General features: G+C 38.3%; 2 protein-coding genes across 2 annotated transcripts in view; one reads left to right on the top strand and one right to left on the bottom strand.

Moving 5' to 3' along the window:
* The first annotated feature begins 1,341 nt into the window (after positions 1-1,341).
* hacd4 (3-hydroxyacyl-CoA dehydratase 4) lies at positions 1,342-6,923 on the top strand. Its single transcript, XM_053343920.1, has 7 exons — positions 1,342-1,400; positions 3,121-3,227; positions 3,372-3,499; positions 3,627-3,736; positions 5,213-5,319; positions 5,842-5,952; positions 6,838-6,923. Exons 1-7 carry the CDS (start codon positions 1,342-1,344, stop codon positions 6,918-6,920), a joined length of 705 nt encoding a protein of 234 aa, XP_053199895.1. The 3' UTR covers positions 6,921-6,923.
* Positions 6,924-7,057: 134 nt separating this feature from the next.
* The window catches only part of focad (focadhesin), a 65,134-nt gene continuing 60,483 nt past the window's right edge, over positions 7,058-11,708 (bottom strand). Inside the window, exons 39-43 of the mRNA XM_053343842.1 lie at positions 11,112-11,289; positions 10,807-10,904; positions 9,606-9,857; positions 9,412-9,487; positions 7,058-7,291 (exon numbers count right to left, since the gene is read on the bottom strand). Coding sequence (XP_053199817.1) covers positions 7,218-7,291; positions 9,412-9,487; positions 9,606-9,857; positions 10,807-10,904; positions 11,112-11,289 — 678 coding nt within the window. The 3' untranslated portion in view covers positions 7,058-7,217. The remainder of the gene's footprint in view (positions 7,292-9,411; positions 9,488-9,605; positions 9,858-10,806; positions 10,905-11,111; positions 11,290-11,708) is intronic.

Here is an 11,708-nt window from a genome sequence, read left to right as displayed (position 1 = left end):
ATTCCTTTATCACCATGAACACACACACACACAACCACAAACACTGTCCCACTGCCAGGAAATGCTCACTAGAACACCAGATGTGGATTAATCCGCTATGGCAAATATTCCCCAACAAATACACTATTTCCTCTTGTTTGAGTAACATTTATTTCAAACTATATTTTGAAACTATGTTTATTTATATAAGTTGTTTTAAACATATAAATCGTCAGTACGGACCAGTGGGCTTGCAGCTGTTGCTGCATTCAAGTCACATCAGAGTTATTGTAATTGCAAAATTCCAACATACAACCTTTGTCATTGGCAGGGGCGCCGCTAGGGACTTTGGGCCCTATGGAAAGACATCACATTGGGTCCCACCACCACCAACACCACCACCACACCTTTACCTTTGAAGGTTTGCAACTCTTTTTAGTTCAATACTAACTGTACAGTATTTACCGACATTGAGCTGTGATAATATAACACTGTTGTTCAATGTATACGTTTAAATGAAATATTCTATTAATGATGATATGTTAATTTAAAAAATCAACCTAATATGTTCTAATATGTTTTCGGGCTCCAGTCAGTCACAGGCCCTTAGAATTGTCTTAACTTTCATCCTCTCCTGGCACTCCTGGTCATTGGCAACTTCTAAGTCTTTCCTGAAAGTTCCATATCTCTCCAACTCAGCACTCCAAGTGCTTTAAAATCTAAGTATGTCTCATCATTCATGGTGATTAAACCAAACATTTTTAACACTCAAGTGAATGCTGGCAAGTTGTAAACACAGCACTCTTCCCCATCCACTACCCTGTCTGTGGAGTTAGTGTTAAAGAGAGGTGGGAGAACATTTTCATGGGTGTGTGTTACTCTCTCTCTCTCTCTCTCTCTCTCTCTCTCTCTCTCTCTCTCTCTCTCTCTCTCTGTGTGTGTGTATGTGATTGTTCTGCTGCTCCTTCTCTTCTTTCTCTCCTGAGCCTGTGTGTTCTGGGCAGACAGTCAGTTCATAGCTTTCTTTCAGGGGGCAGGGAGCATCTGACGTAAGACATTGAGACATTCACACAGGGAATGTTCACCTCCTACTCTCAGTCAAGTAGTAACTGTTATACTCAGCCTGAGGAAGCACTACAAAACAGATATTGCGGCATCTTCCTGCTTCCAGTTGTAAAGAACAATGAGGTAAGAGGCGAGTCTCTGTTTGCTGGGAGTAAAACTGCTTCAGAGAGCTTTAAGCTGCACCTGGAGAAATGACTCTCCACAAACTAAGAGAGAAATGAGATTCCAAGCAGCTCCTCTTACAAAAGGTCCAGGAGACACTATCAAGAGCATGTGAGCGAGTATTGTGAGTGTGTTATGGCTGGGGTAGAGTTTTCGCTGAGGAAGGAATGTTCTGTGTTTTCAGGGCGTGTTGGGTAAGCTTCCTTTGCTATCAAATTTCCAAGAATTAACAATTTATCAAGAAGTAGCTACTGTTAAAACAGCTAAAAACGGTTACAATGTATGTGACAGATGAAACAAAGCAGCTGAAAAAGCAGAAAAAAGTGTGACAGACTGTACATGTGAAATTTTCATCTGTAGTAGTCAATAATGGAAATCTATAGTTTTATTAAATTGTTGTCTGTGCATATATGACTATTATTAGGGCTCATGATTCCACATTTATCTGCTTCTGTTAAAGATTATAATTACAGCACTATATGGAGTAATGACTATGAAAATATTAATTTCATGTTGAGACTTAATCAATACACACTAAGCTATAAGCCTTTCTTCACACGAGTGAAACTATTTCTTTAGTCTTATTTAAAGGTGCACTAATCAATATTTGTATATAAACAATGGATCCAATTATCATGTGAAATTTGAAAGATGTCACTCGTAGTGTCAAATCCAAAAGTGAATAAGTTTCCTTCAGCTGTATGGAGGATTTTAGCATCTTTTAGTGCATTGTGTTGCTGTTCTGGCAACCAAACAGCGGAGACATAGTTAGCAGCTAGCTGGTGAACATAGCGGCGCATTTAGCAGCTAAAGAGGTACATTTCTCAGTTGGTGGAGACCGAAACAAGACTAAAAGAGTTGAAAATTGACTCCAACTGAATAATATTGTTGTTCTGTGTCTGCGTGATGTGTAGTTAGGCATTTGCTGGCTAACACTTTTGCTAGCCTACTTTATTAGGAGATAATATTTCGGCTTGTTTTCAGCTTATCGCACTTACAGTGTCCAAAACTAACACAAAGGCTCATTTGAGAAACCCCTCAATGAAGAACTTAACGTTTGATTCCAGTAATTACAGACTATGAGTACTCTCGCCTCTGGTTTAAAGGGGATCCCTGGTCCCAATAAAATGTTTAATGAGTGCTTGAGTGGGTATTAGAGTTCTCTGAGGAGGTTTTATGAGTTACCTCAAGTGAGAACTAATTACCTTGCAGTAATGGAAGAAGTACCACATCCGGTTTAACTAAAAACACCAGTTCAATGGCGTAAATACCCCCACAAGCGAATGACCTGTACACAAAATTAGATTTACATAACAGTACTGAAGTATTTGCATCAAAAAGTACTTTATTTTCTACTTTATTTATTTATTTGTTTATTTGCTTATGAGTTGGATGTAAGGACGGATATCAATCATGTCTGTGCATTAACTACGGAGCTGGACCCAGGACATGATTAGCTTAGCTTAGCATAAACAGTGCAAACAGGAGGAATGAGCTAGCTTGGCTGTGTCCAAAGTTTAAAAAAAAATCACCTACTAACACCTCTAAAGCTAAATAGCATATTGTTTGTTGAAGTCATACTGAAAAAGAAAAGTGAAACAGACTAAATGGTTTTAGAGTGAGTTGAGTGGTGTAACAATGTCTTGAGCGTGTGGAGAAGCTAGGCTACATGTAAGCTCACTGTAAAGTAAGTTAATATCCTTCTCACTTTAGTTCTGTAACAAACAAACATGAGTGGTATGAAAATGTTGAACTATTCCTCTAGAAAAAGTAAAAGTACTATGAAAAAAAAGGTACTAATTTTTGGGCCAACAACTATATATGACATTGAGTAGTTTAATCTGCACATTGTGTTCCATTAGCTTCATGTTTTGCTTCTAATTTCATCATCATCCATCTTTTTTTCTCTTGCAGCTTCAGCTTCAGGCAGGCCTACATTTTCTTCTACAACCTGTTCCAGTTCTGTGGACACACTTGGATACTGTCTAATACAATAGCCAGGTTTTTTACATTTGGTCAAGGTGAGGTCAAAGAAGAAGGTAACAAAGTAAAACATTAAAGAAAAGAAGGCTCTTTACATAATTATGATTTTAAATGGAGGGGAGGAGGAGTAAGATACGGCATGTTAGTATGATAAGAAAGTGTTTGTTTTTTTTCCTTTGCAGATGCCTTAGCAGACACGTTTTACTCTGTTGGCTTTGTGATGAGTCTCTGCCAGCTGCTCTCCATCTTGGAGCTTTTCCATATCGCAGATGGGATTGAGAAAGCCAGACTTCTTCCCCGCTTAATCCAAGTGTGTATCACAGCTTGACCTCTTAATGGAGTTTCATTATAAATCATGTGTGTGTTATCTTTATCCATTGGAAGCAGTTGATGGACTGGGTGTGCCATTTGTTTTTTTGTTGTTGTTGTTTTTTCAGGTTATGGAGAAGAACATCCTGCTGATCATGATCATCATGCTGGAGGAGATCCAGAGTAAACCAGTGGTCTGTGTTCTGCTCTTCTTCTGGAACATTTTGGACCTCCTAAGGTATGAATTTCATGTAAATGTGAGACTGGTTTGTCATTCATTCTGTTAATTCTTTGTTAGATAGAAAGCAATGTATGGAAATGCGTAGACCCATTCATGACATCAGCTCTCCATACATTAGTCAGTAATTCAGTCACATGATGAGTCCCTATGTAAACCTTAAAGGGTAAGTCCTGAACAATGTCCAATGCCAACATTTGAATTTAGCATTTCCATAGCAAACAACTTTAAGATTAGCCAATTATACTATTTTAGATATGAGTGATAAGCATACTTACCATGTATATTAATGTTACAGTGGTACATGATTGACAGCATTATGATAGGTGAGGCCAATGCTTACCCTGTGTAAAAAAAATTTTTTTTTCATACATTTCATATTTTATTGAGACGTTATTGTTTTTCAGAAAGCAATAAAAAATGATTTACAGAAATACCTTCATAGGTGGAGCACACAACTGGATAACAGGTTTTTAAAAAGTGCTTAGGTCATAAATGAGGCTACTACAGCCCCACTAGCAACTGCACCTTAGTATGACCAAGTCTGCTCTCTGTCCAACAGTTGGAACAAAGGAACCTCTTTACATTTACTGCTTAGATTTCATGATCCCCTAGAGAATGAATCTTAATCAATTCAGCGACCTCTGACCTTTCCTGGAATACCACCAACAAGCCAAATTTTCATCTTGTATGTGAATAAATATTAAATGAACATCCAAAATACCATATATTTAATTAGTTATTGTTTTACAGAGGAGGAAGTTTTATGTTGGGTATACTATGGACAATGACAATGGATTTAGCCCCACTACTGTTAATAAATGTAATACCAATTTGTATCAAGATTGCAGCCTCTATGCAATAAATAAATAAATAAATTTTTTAGGAATATCTAAAGCGAGAACACAGTATAAACCAAAATGAGTTAATTAACATGTAAATCGCCACACAGGTAAGAAGTCAAGCACTGTGTCTCAATTCACATACCTTTGTTAGTACACTTTTGTGTAGTACACTGTGTACACTCTGTACTTGTGTAGTGTGCAAATTTCAACAGGTTAGTGTTGTCTCAAATCAAACACAGTTGTTGCACACTTACCAGAAGTGACGATTAGCTAGTTAGTAAACTAACATTAGCATTTGCATTATCATTACAGACTGCTAAATTAACCCAAGTAACTATCTGACAGTATAGTGGTACACAAAAACACAGGTATAATGTACATTTGTAAATGCACCATCCGGTTACTCTGTACAGTACATTGTATTTTTCCATACTCAGTGTGAATACACTTATGTACTCAAAACATGAAGTGTAAGTACATTAGTACAGTAGTGATAGTAGTAGTAAAGTAGTGGTGAAAAAGAAATGGTTAAAAACCCACATGCTAACCTACTGATCCAAAGCAATGTAGGCTGTTGTGTAACACACACTCACAGGTGGAAACCTGTTAACATTCTGATGTCTGATGACAGGTACCCCTATGAACTGCTGTGTCTGATGGATACACCATCCATCGCCATGCTGTGGACCCGCTACACACTCTGGATCCCTTTATACATCCTGTCAGTCGCCACAGAGGGTGATCATATTTTTTTTATTACCTCCACTTTAGCTTTCATATTGTGAAAGTGAGAACGTGGTGCTTAGGGCGTCATTCGTGGTCAGCTTGACATACACTTAATAATTGTAAGAGACCTCATGTGTTGTGTAAGGGAAACCGTGTGAGTGCACAGGAAATGAGTTAACAAAGCAGAGTACATGATAAAATGTCAGGAAGTGTGTGAGGAAAGCACAGTCCAGCCTCAGCTAAGTGTGTGTGTGTGTGTGTGTGTCTGTGTGTGTTGACAGCAAGCCACTGTTAAAGCTCAAGTTATCAGTAACACACAGGCCAACAAGTCTGATAACTGACCACTGACTCCAATATATTGTCATTTTAACCATGAAAAGCCATTTAATGTGCTGTAGCAGAATGAGAACACATTCCCATTCACTTCAATGGGAAAGTGTTCTCAGCCTTTTTGACACTAGTTCTTTAAAGTATTAGTCCAGCATCTTGAATGTGTTCCATCTTTGCTGATAACAGTTTGTTTGTGTTCTCCAGTCGTCACTATTTACCGTGCTCTGCCGTATGTTGAGCCGACAGTCTCGTCGTCATGCCTGAATTCAACAGGACCCTTTGTCCTCATGGCCTACCTGCCTGTTCTCGCTCTTGGTAAGATATTATTTTATGTTTGCATCATCTAAGAATGAGCTCTACTGAATACAAAACTAAAATTCTGGTCATCTTCTGACATCAATGGTACCAATCTTTACTACACTGCTATTAAGCATACAATTTAACATGCAGAATATAGCACATATTATATACTACACACCATCGACTTTCATCTTTCATACCCAAAATACTATTCTAGCCAAAAACATCACATTTACTATAACAATGTTTAAAAGAGTCAAATCCTTTTTCTGACATTACATGCTGTGAAAAAATGAAACGTTAGGCTGTAGTTGTAGAAATCTTGTGGCTACGTTGCATTCTAGTAGATGCTGCAGCTTCCTATCAGGAAACATCACCAGTAATTATTGCTAATGTGTTTGATGCACTGTATCTTTTGCTTATGTTACTAACTGATGCTAGTTTCTGATGAATTACTCATGTTTCTGGTAAGTCAGGTTCCAGTCAGGCTCCAGTCATACAGACACAAGGTTTTTTTTTGTTTTTTGTTTTTTACCCAGCATTTGATCATAGCTTAAAGGCCCAAACGATAATTGATGCACCTCATACTGCTTTAGATGTGCGACAGGTGTACTTTAAAAAAAATGCACGTATCAGCACATTTTAATTGGAGCTACAGCTATGTGTTTAGACTGAGTCAGGCCTTGTCATGCCTCAACTTGTAACAATTCCAACCTAGGAGACTAGAGCTTGACTATTAACTCTCAGTACAATAGGACGCAAATCTACCATATAATCTACCAGCAGGTACATTGTTTACAGTGGAATTTCTACTTTATATTATATAGTTTAGACTGGTGTCACAAATGTAAATCCACTGTTTTGTGTATGCCAGCTCTCTAACAGCAGTGTGTGTTTTAGGGGCCTCTGTGACAGTGTGGCAGCTGCTGAAAGAGAGACAGCACCACCTGGAGAAATGGTGCAAGAAGATGAAAAGGAAATGAAAGAAGTGGACTATTTTCAAGGAACTTCTGAAGCTTATATTTTATAAAAAAAGACCACATGGATTCTCACATTTGACAATTGACTATTTTTGAAATTCAGTGAGTTTGTATTTAACTGAAGAAGCCACCATTAAACCTGTGTTCGCTGATGCACTTTTAATGGGAACAGACATTCATGTTGACTGAAATACAGCTCATGTCCAACTAAAACAGGCAGGAAAGTTGAAGCTTGTGTTTTCTTCATGAGGACCCTCTGTGTGCGTCGCCATGGTAACGGCATGCTGCCGCTCCTTTGGGCTACCAGCCATACGCTCTGGTCCACATAGCTTTCTTCTGGAGCTCAGCGGAGGACCTCAGGGCCAACAGAGCAGCTGAAACAACAACAACCATCAGATAAACTTTTCGGTTTATAATCAAACAAGAGTTTTTCATTTGTGCCAGAAGTGAGCTGCCTGCTGTAGTGAATGTAAGAAATCAAAAGAAGGACATTTGGAGTGTTTTAGGCTTCACCTGCTACTGCCAAAAAGGATGCTGATGTCTCTGCCAAAACAATACGAACAGCATCAGTGTTTCCCCTCTTATGGAGTTCTGTTTACCTTCAGTCTTACAAACCAAAACCAATCATGTGCATCCTGGACAAACATGTTGAATGTGTTTTATTGCTAGTTATAACATCTCTGCAGAGACATTGTTTTAGTATATTATGAAACCTGGATCATGGATTCATTAAGAGAACTGGATATGTATGAAAATGCATGTTTTCTGTTTTCCTGGTGTGCTCATCAGTTCCTCTTTCTCTACTGTAATTCTGCAGCTCTGTGTCATAGACTTCACACTATATATGTATAAAACTAGTTGTTTAGACACTCCAGGAAAAGTTGCAGTATTCAATTTATATACAAAGACGATTAACTTCAGCTAGTTCAGCAGGTTTGGTCTCCTTTGTCTTCTAAGCATTCCAATGATACAGCTGTTCTCATCTGTATTTTATTTTACTAAATTAACTTTGTATGGGGAAAATACTTTTTTGGTTGCAGTACTGATGTTTGCCTCTGGCACCAACTGGAAACTAGGCTGACCTGCTGTTCTGTATCAAGCTCTGTTAACATATAAATGGTTTACATTCATGTTAACATCAGCTAACAGTGTCTGCCTCTCTTTGTATCATGTCATTTGTGTTCTTGTGTTTATGCTAGAAGAGCACAATACACAAACAAGCTAAGCCCCCACCCTTAATACAAACAATGATCCACAGCATTATTGGCGATCAAAAGCTCCACAGGGTAGCTTTCAGTTCAGTGTTTCCTCTGTAATATTAATACAGCTGTGGTGCTTTAAACAGTAATGCTAGTTTAGTATCTGACACTGTGGGTCTAACTTATGTTTTAAGTTGAGGTTCTAGTCTTAAAGGTGCAGTGTGCAGGATTTAGTGGCATCTAGTGGTGAGGTTGCAGATTGCAATCAACTGAATGCTCCTCTACCTCCCTCTCCTTTTCCAAGCATGTAGGAGAACCTACGATGGCTGTAGAACCCATGAAAAATGTGAAAGTTCCTCTCTAAAGACAGTGTTTAGTTTGTCTGTTGTGGGCTACTGTAGTAACATGGCGATGCAATATGGCCGCTCTGTGGAAGAGGACCCGCTCTCTGTGTAGATATAAAGAGCTCATTCTAAGGTAACAAAAACACAACAATTCTTATTGTCAGCTGATTATATACTAATTAAAACATACTTAATATTATATTCTATTTCTGCCTAATCTGTTCAACTAGATGCCACTAAATTCTACACACTGCACCTTTAAAAATATTGTAATCATAATATATAATCACTATTTCTAAATTATCTGGACAACACTTAAGTTTGAGATAAAATTAAAGCTAAATTACAATATTTAACATTTTCTCTTGCAGTGGTGCTAATATTCTTGCTGTGGTGGCACAGCACTCTTACGTAAATGAATACAGAGGAAACACAAGAGTGTACAGTCTAATATTATTTTTATACATTTAAGAATGTTACACAAGAGCTTCAAATCATCATTCTATATTGCTTTTTCTCAAATTTTTGTCGATTATTTACATCAATTTGTTGCCTGAACATTTTGAAACTATCTACAGTAAAAAGAAATGCTGTATGAACACATGTATTATTTCTGTGCGTCACTTTAACTGTCCATTGAAAGCAGCACTACTCAGGGCAGTAAAACTGGAGCATATTAATGAATAATAAAATGTGGAAAACATGATGGAAATATGACATTTGTATTGATTTAATTAGTTAATTTGAGGAACATTACAGCCTCTACATTGCTCCACACAGATCTGATGTTTTTGTTTCCTCAAGTGGAAGCTTGAGTGATGTTTAAATCACGCTTTAAGTTATGCTTTCCACCTCAGCCAATCATCCACTCAGGTTTTATGCATGAATTAAAAATACTCATAAAAACAGGAAGTTCTATGTTATATGAGCTACTGTGCTCGTGTTTGTCACCTCTGGCTGTGTTGACACTCGTGGTTGACACATTCTGTTCAGGAGCTTCTGTGATACTGAGAAGCCAGTCTATGAACTGAAACACACATAGACACATACACACACACATTACATATTATCATCATCATAAACTGACCCATCATTTTAACAGCAGTACTTGTTGGACTGATGATGATGGAGCAGAGGAATCAAACCTTGTGTGCTTGGCAGCTCCACGGCTCTTTATCCAGCAGCAGAGCCAGGCTGTAGGACATTCCCAGCATGCACGGCGACTGGGCGTCGTCTGCGATCGATTCTTCGCCATACAGGCTGTGCTGTAGGGCTGGGGGCTTGGAGTCGGGTTGCCACGGGAACCACTGGGCCCTGATGCCGAGGAGGAGCGGCATGAAGTGATCGCCCCAAGAAACTACGGCAGCGGCGAAAACGTGGAACAGGAAATCTGTGGCCTGAAGACAACCAATGAAATGTATGATCAGCTTCTGAAGCTCAGTGTGCACTATACAGAGATTAACCAGTGTGCAGAATATTAAAAATATCATCACAGCTTCATGCTTTTTTGGGGATATGGGACAAACACATTTTGGGGTCTTAATAACAACAGTATGTCAGTAGAATTGAGAATGTTTACAGGTTGTGATTCTATGCAAACTTTTTCAATTAATAAGTTAAATTTGAATTAAATTAAACATATTTTTGTAGTTTCTTTTAAACATTAGTTTTTTATATTTTATATATGTATGTATTTTGTGTATACATTGTTTTTCTCTTCATGCTTATGACCGTTACTCACTCCACACTCTGCTATGATAGACATGGATTTCCCAGCATGCTGTGTTGGGTCCACAGTGTATGGTGTATGTCAGTTATTATATGTGAGTTATTGCGATGACAGTAATAAAACAAACTGTTATCACTACATATCTTAACTGTATTGTGTCTATAGTTATGTATAGCTACATAAATTACAGTCCCATTACTACTAGCAGTAGCCAGTGTTAACAATGTGTTTGGACTGAACAGAACCACTAATATAGATGATAGTCAACCTTCTCCAGCCTGACACACAGTATTTAGTGGAAAGTCTGAGACCTTCAGCAGGATATAAAATAATAAGCAGGAAATAAAATATATGTGAACTTAACACACAATGAACTTAACACACAATTTTTTCTAAGTCTACATTTTAAGTCAAACATAAACTCCTGTCAGTGGACACACCCGACTGAGCTAAATCTACATTCCTAACCACCTCAGGAATGAGAGTTATTTTGCTTGGAGCAGCCCCCCTGCTCTCACCTGCCTGCTGCAACACAGCGGTTTATAACACATGGAGAGTCGTCTGTGGCATGTGACAACAACGCACTGACAGCTCTGGAAATACTACTCCAAACATACCAGTTTGGTGTCACCACATGTGACTGCGGTCGCACCGTAGGCAACATTTCGGATGAGCCCCATCAGCTCTAGCAGCCACTCCATTCGTTTGGAAACACCTGGAACAGAGAACAAACCATCTCAACATGTGGAGTCACTCAAGGGTTTTCTTTTATCTGCTATTTATTGTGTGTGTTGCAGTTATATTGAATTGATTTGAATTATTAAATATGTGGATTTAGAAAATTCCTTTCATTTTACGATACTACGCCTTCTTATTTCAGGTGAAATTTAGTAAGAGAAGTGTTCTCGCTTCATAACATCACCTGTATTGGCACTGGCAGCCAGTCGGCACTGGTAGAAAGTCTGCAGCAGGAGCCAGCCCACTCTGTGGCGTGGCCAACCACGAAGCACACCAGCGATGACATCATTGAGACCCAGAAGGGGAACTCTGCCCTGGGAGGTCAGGTAAGCCAGGACGAAGCAGGTTTTCTCCATCTGAGCCTAAACAGAGGCACATCATGATCACATACAGCTGAAAAATAAGACCCAAGTTAGAACTATAGGGTTAAAGTTACAATTCCTCAAATTGGAATTCAGACAAGCTCAGATCAGTTTAATGTTTGGTTGTGTGAGATAAACTAACCATGAAACAACCCATTTCTACATCACTCTTTATTTGAATACTTGTGACAAAAGGCTGTAATAGGTTTCGTCAAAGTTGTCAATGTTCATGCAATTTTAAATTATTAATCTTAACATTATTGACTCTAAATTTTTAAAGCAACTATTTGTATACCTTAAAAATTTACAATTTAAAACTTTGCCACCTCCTAGTGGTAGCGTTGAGAAAAGCACTGCTGAACATGAATTGCTCATAAAACTTTATGCCCTTAAAATAAGTTGCTATAATCAGACTAAAA

Source organism: Scomber japonicus, chromosome 22 (genome assembly GCF_027409825.1).
Source record: "Scomber japonicus isolate fScoJap1 chromosome 22, fScoJap1.pri, whole genome shotgun sequence".
In the NCBI taxonomy this organism is placed as follows: Eukaryota; Metazoa; Chordata; class Actinopteri; order Scombriformes; family Scombridae; genus Scomber; species Scomber japonicus.
This window is presented reverse-complemented; position numbering and strand designations above follow the sequence as displayed.